Consider the following 17,507-nt stretch of genomic DNA (forward strand, 5'->3'; position numbering starts at 1 on the left):
TACTTACCAGTGAATTTATAGCGACGTAAATTCGTCTCACGCCAAGTCTACTGGCGGCATCAGATTTGAGGACTACTTTCTTTGCCTCGCAAAGACAGTATGATGCATTTCGTTGATTCTCGTGTAGAGCTCAGGTGCACAAAAGGCATGTATACATAATTCTATTTCATTGATGGCGAAGATCCCTCTCTAGCAAGGCCTAATTCTATAAATTTATCAGGCTGTATATAGACGATCAACCTCATACGCTAAGCGCTCGCCAACGCGCGAACAGCGGAAGCACGTTACATGAGACCAGCCACAGCTGGGAGATCCATCAGCTTTGGGAGCACTTAAATACGAGGACGACACGCACGTTATACAAGTCATAAGAGCGTTGATCGGCTTCCTGCGAGTAGTCCGTCAAGAAAGACACGGCGGTCGCTCCTGCGAGGCCGTAGACTACTGCACTGAAGAGCGCGGGAGGTGCCCAGTAGTAGCAAAGCGCTAGCGCCCATGCGAGGATAGATGCGCTTAGCGTCCACCTGGCGAATGCTTGAGGTAGGATCAGGGCGAGGGTCCTCCTGCCGATGAGCGAGTCGCCATCGCGGTCTCGGAAGTCTTGAGCGTGGCCCTGGCGACGAGATGCGTCAGAAGTTAGTCAGCACGTCGTTAACGTCGGATACCGACTGTGGTAAAGAAGATGAGGCCCAGTTGCGTCAGAGCGATGATGGCTTGTGGAGGCAATGGTCTGCCTTGACCTGATCAGATTCAGTGATGACATTCATTGTCGATGCTCAATCCCCACTCACTGAAGCAGACCGCAGGGCCCGATATAAAGCACGCGTACCCAAGGGATGCAAGCCCAGACTTGAAGTACCAAAAGCGCGCAAGGCCGCCCTCATTATACACCGTAATCGCAACGGCATAGACCGCGGTCACCCAAGTGATGCCATGTCGCGCGCTCATGAGAAGGGCACAGGCGACGACGCAGGCATACAGCGCGCGCGCAGAAGACGGTGAGATCCGCCCGCTCGGGATCGGGCGATGGGGCTTCTCGAGCTTGTCTTCCTCAATGCCGGTGACCTGAACACTCAGGATTCCGTCAGCCGGAGACGGAGAGCTAGGGAAAAGGAGCAACGCGGACCTGGTTCATTATCTGTGATGATGCGAGGTCAGGTCAAGAATACACTATGTCAGGGAAGGTAGGGACGTACCTCGAACGCCAGCAAATGAAGTTCTAGCCATACGAAGCCCTCGAGGAAGGCGCCGACGTCACTGACGCCGACGAGTGCGTAGGCCATCGCGAGCTATCGAGACACCCCATTAGGACTTGCGTAGCGCGAGAAGACTGATGCAAGGCCACGCACCGAGGGTAGCAGGACACCGATGATGTTCGACTCGGAGAAGAGGTAGAGGGTGTAGAGCGCGTCCGAAGAGACGTCCGCTGCCCGCTTCGCGACGCGGGCGAGGAGACGCAGCGCACTCGAGACTTCTGCGAACATGGAGGCGATGATTACCCATCGTTTACAGCGCAGCTTTTATATCGTCGCCGGCACCGCGAGAACACACAATGCTCGCAGCTGGAGATGCGGACATCAGTGTTGGATTTGGTAGTGACAATGCGCCCTGTAAAGGACACGGTCAATGTCATAGGAGCGGCATCAGGGCGCGGCGATTCACCGACTCGCCGTCCACGTACGAGCTATCCCTTCGTTGCTGAATAAAGCTCGTGAAGCGGCCAGTCTTCGGAGGCGGCGAGCATCCCGCACGCGGGGCAGCTTGGCCACCGTCCTAGTGTCCTTCGCCTGGTATTATGACGCAGGAGAAAGGTTTAAGCTTTTCGCTTCTCCATAAAGCGCGGGCGGATTAGCCACGCGACGCCCAGCCCACCGCCTACACACTCTCTTCAATACAGTCCCTAGGAATCCCTGCGTCAATGCCATCGAAGACCAGGCCTCGCTTCGTAATGATTCCGCTCGCACCTTCTCAATGCCTATATATTTAATGCTGAGAAAACGCATATAGCCACCGCCTCCGGGCATTACCCGCGATTCCGTCGTTCGCGAAGGTTTTTGCCGGCATTCACAGGAGTTGAGGGCCCCGGAGTCCCGAAACATGAGGCATGAGAAAAATGGGAGGGAGCTGTGACTGCAACCTGCGCAGCGGTGAACATTGTTATTGTCCGCAAGGGCGCAGGATCATGGTCGGAAGATCCCTCCCAGGGTAATTTACGAGACACTGTTGTTTCAAGCGACATGACTGGGAACTCGTCAGGATCGTATAGCACGCGATAATGGCGAACAGATCGTGAAAGTTGCGGCTGAAAGGAGGATATTTGAGGGTGGCAGGTCGCGAGGTCGTCTTGTCTGGGGAATTGACCGCAAGAGATAGACGAGTATCGGGCTTGCATGACGAGCCCGGGAAGCACAGAGCTATGAGAATCTTGCCTTTTCGAAAGCTGATTATGATGGTTGAGGACAAGTCTCAATGCGTGGGAAGAAAGCAAAACGTGCGCCTATGTGGCCAAACAAACACAGATCACTTGGCTCCCAATCTCCATGACGGTGCATTCTCCCTGGTATCTTCCAAGTATTGAGAAGTAAACTCATAGTTCTACCAAAGACTGCTTTTGGTACCATCTTTCGAAGGATCTAACATCATAGCCGGCCAAAATTCCGACCCATGGCTAGGCTCTTTCGCGATACACAAATATAGAGGTACGTCAGGCGTGCTTAGAATATAGCATAGTTTTAGGAACAAGTGCGTCTGCTGTACTTTCAGTTAAAGAGTTGGGCATGGCGCCAGGCCTGAACAATGGGCGCCTATGGACTGGGCGCTTAGACGCGGGTCAAGTTCATGTGATAATCACTTGTCTCCATCCATCACAACAGCATCTTGCCTTTGCCATCGACCATACGCCCCTGGACAGCAGTATCGCTGTGCTTCACAGTGAACGGAAGCCTTGAGGCGTAGTAACTGGCGTAGTTTTCTCCGGGATGAGCACATACCTCTACGAGCTGCCAACGACCGGCGCCATCTCTTTCGCCGACTTCTGTGCCGACCATAGCGCGGCGAAGAACTACTCATCACACATCACCGATGCAACTCTGCAGCGCGCGAGTCTGCGCGCCGCCTTGAAGGAGAGCAAACGAACAGAGGGTGATGAGAGGGACTATCTGAGACAAGTCAAGGTGCGCGAGAGCACCATCTCATCCGGTCGCTGTAGCGCTAATCCCTCCCAGGTCATCGACGACTACCTCCCCCAACTCCTCGGCATCATGTCCTGCGTCGCCCACGACGAGATCGGACTGCGCGAAGAGCCAGGTGCGCGCTCCCCCATCTTTTCACAAGCACGCTTAACCGAGCGCAAGTCTTCAGCTGGCGCACGACGCTCTCCGCCAACGTCTTCCACAACTCCCCGCGCCTGAACATTCCCACGCTGCACGGCGACCTCGCGTTCGCGCTGCTCACCTACGCCTTCCTGCTCTCCAACCACGCGCGCGCGGTCGTCGCGCCGCTCGGCGCCTACGAGCACGACCGCTCTATCTCCGATGCGGAGCGCCGCGCGAAGGACGAGAAGCTGAATTTCGCCGTGTGCCTGCTGTGTCGGGCGAGCGGGCTGTTTGCGTATATCAGCGAGCGGGTGCTGGTCGACTGGGAGGCCAGCCGTGATGGGGGTGCCGCCGGGTTCACGCGCCCGCCCGATTTGCACAAAGATGTGGTCACTGCGCTCGCGAAGTGCGTACGTCGAGCTGGTGCTCGTGGTCGATCTAGATCTGACTGGTCTTCGTAGGATGGCTCTCGCAGACGCGCAGACGCTCGCCATCAGGAAGCTGCTCACACGAGCGGCAAACGACAGCGCTGTCAACCCCGGACCACCATTGCCACGATCCCATCCATCGCCCAGCCTTCTCGGCAAACTCCACCTCGAGTGTGCTGAGCTCTATGGCGCTGCGCGGGCGTTGGCTATGACGCCAGGATCCGCATCGAAAGATGCAGGCGTGTCCCACGCATTGCGGGCATATCTCACGACAGAGGCAGCCATTCATGCCGCTCTTGCACACAAGTGGCTAGGCATTGACGCTGGTGAGAACGGCGGATCGGAGAAGGGCGGCGAAGCGGTGGGCTGGCTGTTATGGGCGAAGAAGGAGCTCGAGGCGATCCGAGACGCGAGCAAGGGCGTCAAGAGCATCGCGCTCAAGAAAGATGAGGCTAGGGGATTGCGCAAAGACCGTGTTGCCGACGAGCTTGCCACGGTCAACACCTTTCTCAAGCACTACAAGAAGACCAACGATTCAGTGAGCGCTGACCCTGCCATAGCACGATTTGCAGACTGATGTCGTTCCAGATACACTTTCAGCCGGTACCCACACAGCCGGAGCTGCAGTCGCGCATACCAGCAGGTCGCGCCGCTGTGGCCGCTAAACCTTATGTGCCGCCGATGCCGGCATTTGGCCCAGGCAGCGTCGAATACACGCGAAGGCAGACGGAGAATGTAGAACTACACGATGGCGACGAGCATGCGGAGAGGCCTGCCGCGGATAGAAGCACTTCGGAAGCCTCCAACTACTCAGGCGCAGGGTCTTACTATTGAGCTCGTTGCACAAGTTCGTACGTGCATCAGGCTACCCTGCGTCCCCCAGTCGCTGACTTTTGTCAAGGGCATGTTGTTTGTACATAGGCTTTGACGCTGCAAGATGACGTGAACAATGGCTGCGCACAGGCCTCATGTTCGTGTTCCCTGCCTCGTGACGTTCATCACGGCGTCACAAACCCCTGAAAGAGTTGCCGCATTAGGCCTTGCCATTGTCCCAATAAGGTAATTATGGACAACACGGACATAGCCGGTCACGTCACGCCGCCGACCATGGCCATGGCCCGTGTGCATGTCTCATTTAGACTCCGCTTATTCCTGTTTGTGATCCGACGCGCGCGCCGATATAAAGTGGCCGCGGAACCTGAGCGCGTTCCTTTGCGACGACCCGCCTTTGCTTTGCCAGGACCTCTTGGCCCTGCCACTCATCGCGATCGACTGACCGGCTAACAAACGCGCTAACCTGATCACTCGGCCTCCCAGCCACTCAACCCTAGACTCATCTTTTCCTTGCCACTCACCCACTATGCTCTTCCTGGAGCACCTATCCGCGCTCGCAGGACGTCTGACGGAGCGCGAGTTCTATAGACAGGTTTCTGCATGGATCATCGCGCTCGCCCTGCACGCCAGAAATGGACGTTACCAACCACCGCCTACCCTTTCCTCGGTGCCAGCGCACGATCGCCCCACTAGGCCAAATCCACACCACGGTCGGGCCGACGAACCATACATCGTGGTCGAAGATACCTCATATACCCCGCCAGACGACGCACAGTACACGTTCGATCGGCCCGCCAGATACCACGAAGCAGAGCCCTTTGCCACGAACGCCAACGCGTCGCTTCTCAATTCGACTTGTACCGACCTCGTCTGGATAGGCGATGTTCCGCCACCGTCCCTTCCTCTACCCGATCTCTTCCCTGTCATTGCTCTGCTGCTCCTACTCGGTGTTCTTGTGGGTGCCACAATGGAGGTGCGCTATCACTTGAACGGTGTCGGGTTTACGACTAACACAGACGTCCACAGGTGGCATCGGCACTGCACGAAATGAGATACAGTCATCGCTCTCCGCGACCGACAACGCCACCCTCTTTGCGCGAAACCTCGTTCCTTGTCTTCCTGGCGTTCTACGTTCTCTATCTATTCACGCAGCCTGTTTATGATCTATATATCGGTGCGTGTAGTGGCGCTTTGCTTGCGTTGTTGATACTAATCTATGACCTTCAGATGGCGCTGTGGTGTCCATCTACCACCTTCTCTTGGCTATCGTTCAGGACGAACTCACTGGTGAGCTAACCCAGTCGCGGCTGTTACCGTGGCGCTGAAGAATGACCAGTCCCCTTGCAAACGTTCCCTTTCCTTGCGCGCGAAGCCTACAAGGCCTCGAAGCTCGTTCTTTCATGCATTTGGCGTCCCGACTTGATCACCATCCGTGTAGCATGGGGCGACTCGTGCTATCTGCTGTTTGCTATCCCCTCTTGTGCCTTCACCTACGTCGATGGTAAGTGGTATACAGTACGGGCGCCGTATACGCATGCTTACGAACCCTTACAGAGCAACACCAAGCATACCTCAACAGGCTCATGGATATCTGCGACTTCTCTCCGAGAACTTGCAGCTTGAACTGCTCGACATCATCGACGCGCACCGAGCGTCCGTTCATTGCCACACCGTCGAAAATGAATCAGGTCGTCACTGCTATGGAGGATAGTTACTTCTTCGTCGATGAAGGGGTCTCGACCTTCGAACGGCCTGGAAGCCCGGCGGAGAGTACCCTGGCGGATAGCGCTGCTCAGACTGACGGCGAAGGTGAGGCTCCTTTCTCCACTTGATTGTGCGATGCTCACCTCAGACAAAGACAACCTGTGCTCGGCTTGCCAACGTGTGATGTCGCACGTCAAGCAATCTGACGAGAGCTCTGTCAGCGACACCAGCATGGACATCGTCGCGCAGAACCACGCCTTTCCCCAGTTCCCTCCAGAAAGCACGACGTACGCTTCCCGCCGCGCAGCCATCCCCGCCAAACAAGGCCTCCCCCGCGACCTCGTCCCCGACTGCGCCGAGGACGAGCTCATCTTCACCGACGTCTCCGAGCTGCGCATCTACCGCGCGGGCTTCGCCGCCGCCTCCGACGCCGCCGCGCACATCCCACCCGCGCACCACAAGATCCCCGACGTGCCGCGCAAGTACACGTACGCGCAGCGCGACCGGGACGTCTTCTGCTTCGGGTGGTGGGAGTTTCAGTACTTGCGCGATCTGACGGACCTGGGGAAGCCGCTGAGCTCGGAGTACTACTTGGGGATGATGGCGAAAGAGAAGGACCTGGTGATGATGCCGGGGACGAGGCCATATCAGGAGACGAGGGCGTGGCGGCTGGGGTGGTGCGATGACTGGTATCTGACTACCCACCCGATGCGCAATGGACAGCGGTCGTGCCGGTCGTGGACTTAAAGGTGTCCGCTTCGATTTGGCTGTCTTTCCGCTAGATATCTATGTTCTGTAGCCCGCACTCACGATCATGTAGCATATTATGACCCGTTTCTGTGCAATGTTATGCTTCACCAGTATCGTCGCGGTCTGTATCATCCGCCACAGGCAAGATGTTGGCTACCTTGATCAAGCGCAAAAAAGGAGAGGTCCCACAGGGAGCTGTTCAAAACACTGACCATCATATTCGACATGCATCGTATACGGTACAGGTACACAACTCCTTCAGCTTGGACAAGTTCACTTCGCCTGCAGTATGATATCGGCGGCCTGAAAGATGTAAGCTTCTGCGATCGCTCGGCATGAAGGCAAACTAACCTTCTCTGCGATAGCATAGACCGTTGACTGCGGGTGTGCAGCGATATGGAGAGGAATAACGGAGGCATCCGCCTTCGGTCGGTCAGCACCATAGCAGACACGTGGACGCTCATTCCACTCACCACCCGCACGTTCGCAGTCCCATACACCTTCAAGTTCGCATCCACCACACCCCCGTCCTCGCGCGGCAGCATCGTCGCCGTGCTCACCGGGTGGAACACCGTCTGAAAGTTGTCGATCACATACTTTTCCAGCTCCTCCTGCGTCTGCACTGCCGGGCCTGGCGCGACTTCGCGCGTCAGCGCGGCCTTGTAGCCCTCGGTCTGCACGAGCTTGCGGATGAAGCGCACGGAGTCGACGAGGAGCGTGAGGTCGGCCTTCTTGCTCAGGAATTGCGGGTCGATGGCTGGCGCGGCGAGCGGGTCGGCGGATTGAATGTGCACCGAGCCGCGCGAGAAGGCGCGTTGGAGGAGGCCGCCGATAGAGCAGTGGACTTTCCCGGGCTCAGGCGTGATGCCGACGGCGGGGTGGTAGTTGGCCGCTTGCATAATCCTACGAGGGGGCTTAGCGTAGGTACTGGACAAGGTACCGAGACCCTCACTCAAGCGCGGCGACCGCCGGATTGTCGAGGAGATCGCGCTGCAGAGCCCACGTTTTGGCGACGGACGGGAAAGCCTCACCGCTGTCCTTCAATGCCTCGTCGACAGCTGCGCGAACCTCGGCCTCGGACGTGACAGCTTGCCAGGGTATGTACCCGTATGAGTACGGAAGCGTAGTTAGCATACCCCTCTTCTCGGAGTAGCTTGATACACCGAGCCGTCAGACGAGGGAAAATCGAGAACGCAGGGGAAACACGCACTACTTCTTGATCTCTTCCTCAAGGCGTTGTGGATTCTGAAGCTCGTCCCAAGACTCGAGCCCCTCCTTGAGCTCAAAAGCGGTCGGGACGTAGATGTGCTCCTGAGCGAAAGTAAACAGCCGATAACATAGGTCTTTCCAGTCATGCTTGCCTCTGAGGTGCGATGGGTCAGCCTGACTAGGACGAGAGCATTGAAGATGACGCACGTAAGTTTTCACCGACACCAGGCAGGTCGACGACCGTCTGGATGCCATGCTTCTCCAAGAGCTCCTTGTTGCCGATACCTGTGGGCATCGCATCAGCAAGATAACACGTTGATGCCGCGATTGTGCCCGATTGTGGGCACTTGTTCGATGGTCACCAACTGGACAACTCCAGCCCACTCGACAATTCACGACAATTGGGCAACTGGGTCGAGGAGCGAACTCGCGGCTCCTTCGAAAAGTCACTCGAATTAAGTTGAATCAAGAGAGAAATTCGTGCATATGGTGGTCGGAGTAGTGATTCACGTAGAATGTGCGGAAGGCATCGAGCGAGTACGAAAAATGAAAGTCTTCGGGTAGCATGTCCTTTCCGTATGTACCTATCAAATGAACTCCCCGCGCAATGGTCTCGAGATGTATGACCTCCAAACTAGGGCTGCCGTCGTGTAGGTATTCGGGCTCTACTATCCACATGCCTGTCTCGTTGTCGACGGCGTCTGACGCAGGGACAAGCCACTGAATCAACGCGCATGGGTAGGTAATTCCATCGTAATTGAATGCCATAAACAAGAAGACACGGCCAATATTCATACCTTTCATTACGGACGGGTCGCCTCCAACATTGATGAGGACGGTGTCTCGGCGTGGACAGCCATACCAGCTGGGGGTTGAGCGGATGCGCTCGCGGCGCATGCCTCCCGCTCCGCAAAGGTCGCTCGGTGCGTAGAAGCGTGCCACCGCAGAATGGAAAACATCGATCTTCGTTGTGATGTAGGGGAGATCGTGCGGGGGGATTTCCGTAATGGATTCGCAGTCGGGGTGTAGCTGGGAGTAGAGGAATTGGCGCAAGAGGAGGGGGAGTTGTGGCTTCGAGATGTGTTGACTGAGTTCCTGCACATAGCGAGGATAATCGCGCTCTGTGTCCGTGTAAGCTTCTGTGCGAGATCAAAGAGCAAGTAAACGCACGTCTTGTGGCTGCTAGATCCACCGACGACAGCGCGCGTGGGCCAAGCGGCGGTCCTTCGTCCTCCTCCTCCTCCTCCATATCCTCCTCGGCCATGACGATCGGGCGCCCCGCCAGCATGTCGGCTGTAAATGACGTCGCTGTGCCCTGTAGCATACCGCGCTTCTCGAACGATAGTTGCGCTGCTTGCATTTTGTCGAGGCGGACGTTCGTCAGAAGCATCTGCCGCAGAGCTGCCATGTTCCGACTCGAGCGGCGCCACGGCTCCTTGACGGCCTTGATATGCTTCGACTCCGTGATCGAAGAGCAGAGTCCATTTGGTGAGCCAAAGAGGACAATCGAGTCAATGTAATGCTTAAGGGCGTGTTGACGAGGAAGAGAGATGCCGTCGGGACGTACACCAGTCTCAATGAAGACCTGGCGGTGGTGATGGAAGCGCCGAAGAGCCCCACGGAGGTCGTCGATCATGGGAGCAGTGATAGCGTTGCGTCGTGCGATATAACAGAAGTCCAGGAAGGCAGCAAAGCACTTCACCATGTCCGATGGCACATGCCCCGCGATTGCGGCCAGGTATACCCGCATGAGCGCCTTCGAGTCATCTCCAGTCCACTGCGCGAAGTCGCGTCCTTCGGGAAAGCGACGAAGGCCCGGGAACGATGGTACGGCTGAGAGTCTAGATACTGTGAGAATAGAATAGGATCAAGCAAGTAATCTACGCACCGACGGTCAATATCATCCAATATCTCCTTTGCTCGCGCAGCCCCGTACGTCACGTTGAGGTACTCGCCGATCCATGTAACGAGATGATCTTTGAACGTTCCCTTAATGACTTGATGCAGAAGGTCGGGGGACAGGAGTTCGTGGATGTCCGCTCGGGGAAACTCGTGCGTGAAGGGCTGGGTCCCAATTAGCTTCATTCCGTGCGAGAGATGACCCCACACGCACCACAACATCTACTCGTACTCCAAAGTCAGACCAGAGAATGCCTGGATCAAATACACTGATCAAGAAGTCAGTCTTCTCGTGGGTCCGTCGTCGAGCATTTTCCGAGTCAAGGTCATCTGGCTCAGCGTCACATCTGAATCTCGTCAGAGAATAGCAATGTCACAGAAGACGGGGACGTACTTAGGACACCACCCCTGCACTATGCCAGACAACCAGACTTGCTCGGGATAGTCAGCGATGTATGGCCCAAGGCCGTAGACAACGCGTCGGTAGTATCCGTCGGCACATCGAACGACCTCTGGGGTGGTCATTCCGTCCCTCAAAGGGCGGAATGTGAAGGCGAGGCATGCGTGATAGAGTTGCCGGACAAAGGTTTGATAAGCAGGTCGCCGACGATGTTTCTTGCTCGCTGGGAGCACGTCAGTCGAGGTTATGGAAGAGGAGCTCAAAGCGCACTTTTGGGGATGGGAAGCATAGCGACGGGAAGCACACCATCTCCGCGCGCACGACGCGCGTTGTTCGTGATACATCCGGGTGACTGGTACACAGGATGGTACTCCTGGTGTCCCGTTGCGACCGAGACAGTTGTCTTGTCGCTTCCGCCTATAACGGGCACAAACATGGCCCCATGAGTGTTCTCGTCATGCGCGATGATGTCCTGAGAAGGGGGTGAGTGGTGATCTGAGTGCCAAAAGGTACGACGCACGGCCTGCTTGAATGCCCAATCACCAGACATGAAGTTCGAGAAGACGCGCTTGCCATCGCGATCGAACTGCAGGTATGGCCGCGGCGTGAGCGCATCGCGGAACTGCTCACTAGCAAGCTGCTGATGAAGGAGAAGCCGCGAGTCTCGCACGAACATCTCGTACGTCTCCGTCATCCACTTCGGTGGTGTTCCAGGAGGGAGAGGGCCAGTGTAGCGCATCTTGATGGACCGAAATGGGGTGGAGCTCGCTTGAATAGAGTCGATGGAGTCGTATACATCTTGAGCGTTCTTCCACGGGAATGTACGGCCACTGGTGGGTAAAAGCGTGGCAGTAAGAATATCGAGGTTCTTGTTGATTCCTCCAGCAGAGCTTTGATTGGTGACGAAGTGCCAGTGCGCGAAGTCGAACTCAGCACGCGAATGGAAGGGATTCCATGCGTCATCATCCGTCACGTCGGCTGGAACAGGCGGCGGTGGTGGCGGCGGTTCCGGCGGCGTGTTGGAAGGCAAATAATGTCCTTCAACATCACAAGGCAGAGCTGTTGCCACGAATGAGTACACGATTGCCTACGAAGGGGTAACCCGTACCAGTAAGGTGCCTGTGATAGAGGAAAGTCGACTTGGCTGGATCCTCGGCCTCATCGTTGACCGGCGTGATCTCCCGGTGCTTCGCGTTGATATGTCTGGTGAGGCCACTCTGGTTGCGACATGCCTGTTCGCAATGCGGGAATGGGCAGGAGAAATTCAACCGAGGCGGGGGCATGGCGGGAGGAAGTAAGATTGATAATGGTCTAGAGAGATACACAGACAAACAAGGAGCGGCCAGGAACGGCGTCGGACTTTGGCAACAAATCGTGCCAGCCAGTCCGAAAAATTCAAACCTTTCCTTGTCCATCATCGCTGCGCGAGACCCTCCGCTCCTTCCGCTCCTTCAACAAGTCATCGTTTCCCCTAGAATCTCGACCTGCAGATGGCAAAGCGTGAGTCGGGGAGTTGAGATGCACACAACGAAGCGACTCACTCCATGCAAGCAGCCACGAAGCAGGCAGCTGCAGCTGCGAAGGCCGCAGCTGAGGCTGCATCCACATCCCCCGGCGACTTGCTGAGTGACCCTAACCCTCCGGCTCGTCGTCGAGGCCGCCCGCCAAAAGGCCAGGCGAAGGTCGCTGCAAGTCCTATGAGCACCGTAGGAATCGGCGCTGGCGAGGCTCTCGCAGGGAGTCCTGCCAGCGCAGGTGCCGCGGTTGCTAGCTCGGCTAGACGGCGTACACGTTCGATGGCTGAGAAAACGTCAGGAGACGCGACGGACAAGGACGTACCGGATGATCTCGATGTTGTCAACGATCCGCCCGCAAAAAAGGCGCGTACGATGGAGGAGTCTGCTCTCATCACCGCACTCGCTGGTCAAAAGCCCGGAGGACGTTCGAAACCTGTCATACCGCCTCGCGAGCCGCAGCCAACCCGGGCTGCACGTCAACGTGTGTCCTCTACCACGACCACGACACGAAAGCGGCGGCCCGCAGGAGAGGTGGCAGAGGAGAAAAGGAGGCTGGCTGAGATACAATATGAGGAGGTGGCGCTCAAGAAGGCCAAGAAGGAGGTCCTCGTGCGCTTGGAGGCGCAGGGAATCATCGCGGATGCCGAAGCTCGTGAGGGCGCAGTCATGTCGCTCGACGATGTGGGGTCAGATCATGGCTTCCCTGCAGAGGACCAGGAGGAAGCTGACGTCGCTGAACCCATGGACGTTGACTATGCCGAGGACGAGTGGGAGCAGGAGCCGGACACGGATGATGAGAAGGCGGACAAGGTTTGTGTGTTTATCTTTGTTATTTACCTTCGCTTACTTCTTCCCTTCACGTTCTGATCAGACCAAGAAGAAAGTGGTCCCTGGCCTCGCGCGCGCGCGCCTAGACAATGACATCCTGAGGGAGCTTCTCCTTGCTCAAGGCTTCGACCCCGACTCCCTCAAGCCCCGCAGCGTTCTGGCTCAGGAGAAGGATGTTGGGTAGGTCATTTTTCCTCTGCGTAGACCCGCAAGAGCTTGCGTGTTGACATGGCATCTAGGTCATCTTTGCCGTCTACCAAGCGGAGCCGTCCCGTCACGGAAACCGGTCTCAAGCGCGATTGGGCTACCCATGTCTCGAAGTCGACGCCCGTTCGTCTGCCGCCGCCGCCACCTTCCAAAGATCCCCTCCACGGTGGCCTCACAGACGAAGATATCGGGCTCGGTCCTTCCCTAGCATCTGGCCACGGTCATCACCTGGACCGCCATGAGAGGGCGGATGCGCTTAAGCGTGCAGTAGAGGGGAGGCGGGATGCGGCGCGACGCAACGATCAGGTGCGTTGACCATTCATACGTATTCAGCCGATAGCTGACAGTCCCTCAAGGTTATCGTCATCGATAGTGACGATGAGAAGCCTGTTGTCACTGCGCAACGGCAAGGCGCACGCAAACCCACACGCATGGCGCAGGTCGCACGTAAACCCTCGTCGCAGCCTTCGTCGAACAGCAAGATCATCACCCCCTCATCGATCGTCAAGGTGGAACATCTTAGCCCATCTCCTCTCTCCGCCGACCCTCTTTCTTTGTCGAAGAGCTCCGCTGTGGTCCTCAATGACGGTGTTGCGTTCAAGCCCGTTCCGTCCTACGTCAAGTACACGACGATCTGGTTGCCCTGTGCGTACGCGAAGCTCTTCATGTCAAAGTATCCCTTCTCCTTCGTCAAGTCCGTCGTGTACCTCAACCAACTACAAGTCTTGTTTGATGAGCTCCACTCGGACAACACCTACATGCTGTCATCGAACGACGAGCTGTACGTGAAGGTACGTGTCTGTAAGTTCACGGACTCTTCCATGCGACTGACCTTCATTGTAGACGATCAAGCGCGTCAACGAGAAGCGCTCAGCCATCGCATCCCAGGCCGTCGCGGCCGTCGATACCTTCTTCCGCAAAGCCGAGTACCGAGATCAGCCAGACAAGATCAAGGAGTACGTCGGGTGGGCTTTGAGGGACGACGGGGCCCTCATCTACAAAAACCCGACACCCATGAATTGCGGTGTGGGTGAAGATGACCCGTCCTACATCGTGCGTAACGCTCCGCTGTTCTTTTTTGCGATTCTCATATGTTCTTCAGAAGGCGTACGGCATCTTCGAGTCCGACATCATCATTGATGTGCTCTCGCCGCACCTCAAGCACTTTACCTCCACACCCATGATCAAGCTTACTCGACCCGTTGGCCTCCTAGCGCTTGTCGTGGCAGCAGTGAGTGGTACTATCTCATTGATCTTTTGTAAGCTGATTTCGTCACTCCAGCTCGAGCGCGCGTTTGATGCATATGGCGAGACGGGCTCAAAACCCACGGAATACGACGACTTCACCAAGGACTACGCCAGCACTGCTGTCGAGCAATACGGCCGAATGATTGCCAGCCTTCGGGACAGCCACTGGGCCAGTATCTATGCAGCTTGCGGCGTCAAGCAAGAGCAGAAGAAGCCCGTCACGATGGGCCACAAGACACCTCTCGCGAGTCGCCGGGACCGTCTTCGTATACCCAGCTCACCGTAATCAGTATTATTTGCCCTCGTATGGTACCCTTTCTATACTTTACAATTTGTGCTGTATCTACTGCATGTCCGCTCCTTCGTACGTCGTATTACTGTAGAGACCCGGCTTTTTAATGAATTCTAATTTCCGGAATCTCAATGGCTGAATGGCCAGTGGCGTGATGGTGCGACCCGAGACTCAGTTGGCGAATTGTGGTCACTTTTATGCGATGATTTCGCCTCGGATTGTCCCTTCCAGAACATGGAGTTGCTGGATTGCCGATGGTGTGATGGTCGGGGATGGTCCATCGCAAACAATTCGAATCAATTCAAAACAATCCATTTGTGATCTTACTGATGCGGTTATCCGTATTCGACATATATAGTAAGTCACTCACCTGACAGCTCAAGTACTTGCGGTGTTTGATACGCTCCTGGACGGCGCAGTCAGTGAGAGTTGTTTGGGAAGGAGAAAGGCCCTTCATACCACCGCTGACGATCACTTCCTTTGTCGCCTTCGCGAACCGCTTCTCTCCGTCCTTGATGTACTCTACGCCAGTCGCGGTCACCAGACCGTCCGCGTTCGCCTCGTCAGCAAATACTACACGAGACACATGGGCGCTTGGGATGACTTCGAGATGAGGCAGAGACGACTTAAGCTTGAGGTAGACCTGTCCGGAGCATCAAAGTCATGGTCAATGGACGGCAGGATATGGCAACGTACCGATGCGCTCGATGACCGCGTAGCATCCGCAGGATCAATGTTTGCAAGACTCGTCCACGCCCCGATGTTGTCTCCGTCCGACTGTATAGTGCGTGAGCAGGCGAGGCGGAGCCTTGCAGAATTCGCAAACGACTTACGCTGTCGTAGTTCGTTGGGAAGCCTAGTTCTTTGAACCCTTGGAGGAAAGGGAGATGCACAGACGAGATCTGCGTCGGTGGGGCGACGATGATGGGGCCGGACGTTCCGTGCGCGGCGGGGTCGAGCTTCAATAGGGTTGCTTCCTGCGCGCTCTCCGGAGCGACGAGGGTCTCTGACTGATGAAAACTCAACTCAACGAAGAAACAAGTGAATGACGTATGTCATACCTTCTTGAAGTAATGAAGTAGGTTCTGCCAATTCCAACCCTCCAATCCGAGGGTTTCAAGCGCTGCAAGATGTATGAGCACTTGTTTGACAACAGGTGTCAGAGGCCGTACCGTCATACTCAGGTGCCGACGCCCTGAGACGATTAGCAATTACGTTCTCGTGAGAGACTATGCCACACACCGATTCCATTGTATGAAGTTCAACTGTGTGCGACACGCTTGAGCTCAGTGGAGGAGCCGAGAGCAGACGACTTACCACGCTGGTACCTCCGACACCCTTGCCCCTACATGGAATGAGCACCGAGCGCAATAGATATATATTGTACTCACCGAGGCAGAAACACGGCGCGCGAGTTGGCGTGCGCCTGCGGCTGAGAAAAGAAAGCCCAGTCGCGGTCCGGATGGCCGATATTCTTCATGAAAAAGCCTTGACAGGAAGTGAGCGTACGAAGTGGGTCATTCCTGCCTCCCTCACCTGGAACATTGATCTCTGCGGCTTCGCTGGAGTCTTTACCAGCTTCGAGAACGAGAACAGACTTGTCTGCCTGCGCAAGCCGTGTCGCCAGCGAGAGGCCCGCCGTGCCGGCGCCAATGACGATGTAATCGTACTCTGCAACAGCCATGTTGATGGAGATAGAATATGAGAGCTCAGGGTGCGAGGAGCCGCTAGCGTCGCGTATCGTTCGTCAATCCTTTTGAACAACGGGCGCGTGCGAATACATGCTGTCGAGACCCTCTTCTGCCGTGGGTTGTTGATGAGAGGGTGATGAGGGATGTAAGCCTCTGAGATTCTGCCGGTGTTAGGGGGGGCATCCCGAGCTCATTCTAGTGCGGGCACGGTAGCCTCCGTGATCCTGCGCCGTGGCGAGAGGATCATTGAGAGTTGTGCGATACCTACGCAGCAACGGAGGGTCGCGGGACTCGCAATACCTCTTGTCTATAGTAGATTATCAGGGACCAGGGTGCCAAGGGAGCCTTCGATTCAACGGGTTCGCACACGAGAATACGATGATGGTTCGGGAAGGAGCACCGTGATATCCGTATGGGTCCTCGGGCTTCCGGATGGAGGGAGTACTGGCGGAGGACCGCGTCTTAGCTTCACCTTAGCTTGTAGCGGTATAGAAGTGCAGAGTTTTAAAAAAAAAATCCGTATGGGTCCATGTTCGCACGTGGATTTCATCGGCGGCAGCCGAAGCCACCTTCCACCGAACCATCATGCTCTCTTCATGCATGGTGCTCCTGCTGGTTCCGTCTACCCAAGCCTTTCCCAGAGTAATTCTTAGCCAGAATCCATCTTGCCAGATCGGTTTCGCCTGAACATCAAATGCAGCCGGGCTTGACTCACTCGTGCAACGAGTTCCATGGTTACGCTGAGCCCCTCAGCGTTCAAGTCTGTACGCTAATTCCCGAATGAAGATCAGCATCTGACTGTCGAACATCTTCAATACGGTGCTTACTCCTCGCAGACAAAGACATTCCGTTGATCGCGCTATCCTATGCATTGGCCTCCGCCAGGATCGTGAGTTCAGCTCTGACATCTTTCGAAGGTGATTTGCGTGGGATCCCATCTTCACGCACATGCGTCCGTATCTCGGATAGCGAAGAAGTCTTGTCGCGCCGAATCCGTTCGCGTCGATGACCTCCGGGCCAAGCAACGGCTATACCCCCGTGTCTTTGTCCTGCACTTCCGTCCGCAATAGCAGCACCATGATCCCAGCATCAGCGTACCGCTGCCAATGTACATATGGCGCCAACTCGACGCACTTCTCTGCATCAGGCGGCCTGACGTGGGGCTGAAGCTCAGTGGGACTTCGAC

At 56.2% G+C, this 17,507-nt stretch overlaps 7 protein-coding genes across 7 annotated transcripts; 3 read left to right on the plus strand and 4 right to left on the minus strand.

Moving 5' to 3' along the window:
* Window positions 1-86: 86 nt before the first annotated feature.
* Window positions 87-1,709, minus strand: SCHCODRAFT_02643238 (uncharacterized protein). The gene is made up of 7 exons (XM_003027311.2): window positions 1,350-1,709; window positions 1,197-1,289; window positions 1,127-1,138; window positions 792-1,065; window positions 670-740; window positions 356-613; window positions 87-304 (listed from the first exon to the last, which is right to left on the minus strand). Exons 1-7 carry the CDS (start codon window positions 1,482-1,484, stop codon window positions 242-244), a joined length of 906 nt encoding a protein of 301 aa, XP_003027357.1. The 5' UTR covers window positions 1,485-1,709; the 3' UTR covers window positions 87-241.
* A 1,141-nt stretch (window positions 1,710-2,850) lies between these two features.
* Window positions 2,851-4,701, plus strand: SCHCODRAFT_02556653 (uncharacterized protein). Its single transcript, XM_050343718.1, has 5 exons — window positions 2,851-3,173; window positions 3,225-3,306; window positions 3,354-3,720; window positions 3,776-4,280; window positions 4,331-4,701. The coding sequence occupies exons 1-5, from the start codon at window positions 2,979-2,981 to the stop codon at window positions 4,574-4,576; spliced, it is 1,395 nt and encodes a 464-aa protein (XP_050197481.1). The 5' UTR covers window positions 2,851-2,978; the 3' UTR covers window positions 4,577-4,701.
* A 31-nt stretch (window positions 4,702-4,732) lies between these two features.
* On the plus strand, window positions 4,733-7,143 carry SCHCODRAFT_02112765 (uncharacterized protein). The gene is made up of 6 exons (XM_050341830.1): window positions 4,733-5,549; window positions 5,603-5,750; window positions 5,804-5,863; window positions 5,913-6,077; window positions 6,131-6,385; window positions 6,435-7,143. Exons 1-6 carry the CDS (start codon window positions 5,103-5,105, stop codon window positions 7,025-7,027), a joined length of 1,668 nt encoding a protein of 555 aa, XP_050197482.1. The 5' UTR covers window positions 4,733-5,102; the 3' UTR covers window positions 7,028-7,143.
* Window positions 7,144-7,303: 160 nt separating this feature from the next.
* On the minus strand, window positions 7,304-8,136 carry SCHCODRAFT_02717674 (uncharacterized protein; the record flags this gene model as incomplete). The annotated part of the gene is made up of 2 exons (XM_003027312.2): window positions 7,504-8,136; window positions 7,304-7,453 (listed from the first exon to the last, which is right to left on the minus strand). The coding sequence occupies exons 1-2, from the start codon at window positions 7,927-7,929 to the stop codon at window positions 7,304-7,306; spliced, it is 576 nt and encodes a 191-aa protein (XP_003027358.1). The 5' UTR covers window positions 7,930-8,136.
* Window positions 7,979-11,821, minus strand: SCHCODRAFT_02673152 (uncharacterized protein; the record flags this gene model as incomplete). Its single annotated transcript, XM_003027313.1, has 12 exons — window positions 7,979-8,183; window positions 8,241-8,391; window positions 8,447-8,524; window positions 8,824-8,940; window positions 9,037-9,378; window positions 9,410-10,080; window positions 10,128-10,303; window positions 10,353-10,485; window positions 10,533-10,650; window positions 10,845-11,010; window positions 11,059-11,576; window positions 11,647-11,821. 12 exons carry the CDS (start codon window positions 11,819-11,821, stop codon window positions 7,979-7,981), a joined length of 2,850 nt encoding a protein of 949 aa, XP_003027359.1.
* A 2,283-nt stretch (window positions 11,822-14,104) lies between these two features.
* SCHCODRAFT_02519424 (uncharacterized protein) lies at window positions 14,105-14,624 on the plus strand (the record flags this gene model as incomplete). The annotated part of the gene is made up of 3 exons (XM_003027128.2): window positions 14,105-14,143; window positions 14,193-14,321; window positions 14,373-14,624. The coding sequence occupies 3 exons, from the start codon at window positions 14,105-14,107 to the stop codon at window positions 14,622-14,624; spliced, it is 420 nt and encodes a 139-aa protein (XP_003027174.1).
* Window positions 14,625-14,887: 263 nt separating this feature from the next.
* SCHCODRAFT_02592894 (FAD/NAD(P)-binding domain-containing protein) lies at window positions 14,888-16,684 on the minus strand. The gene is made up of 10 exons (XM_003027314.2): window positions 16,167-16,684; window positions 16,022-16,118; window positions 15,948-15,975; window positions 15,873-15,895; window positions 15,803-15,825; window positions 15,692-15,753; window positions 15,464-15,640; window positions 15,327-15,407; window positions 15,090-15,273; window positions 14,888-15,036 (listed from the first exon to the last, which is right to left on the minus strand). Exons 1-10 carry the CDS (start codon window positions 16,312-16,314, stop codon window positions 14,993-14,995), a joined length of 867 nt encoding a protein of 288 aa, XP_003027360.2. The 5' UTR covers window positions 16,315-16,684; the 3' UTR covers window positions 14,888-14,992.
* Window positions 16,685-17,507: the final 823 nt, after the last annotated feature.

The sequence above is a fragment of the Schizophyllum commune genome (assembly GCF_000143185.2).
Source record: "Schizophyllum commune H4-8 unplaced genomic scaffold SCHCOscaffold_14, whole genome shotgun sequence".
Lineage (NCBI taxonomy): Eukaryota > Fungi > Basidiomycota > Agaricomycetes > Agaricales > Schizophyllaceae > Schizophyllum > Schizophyllum commune.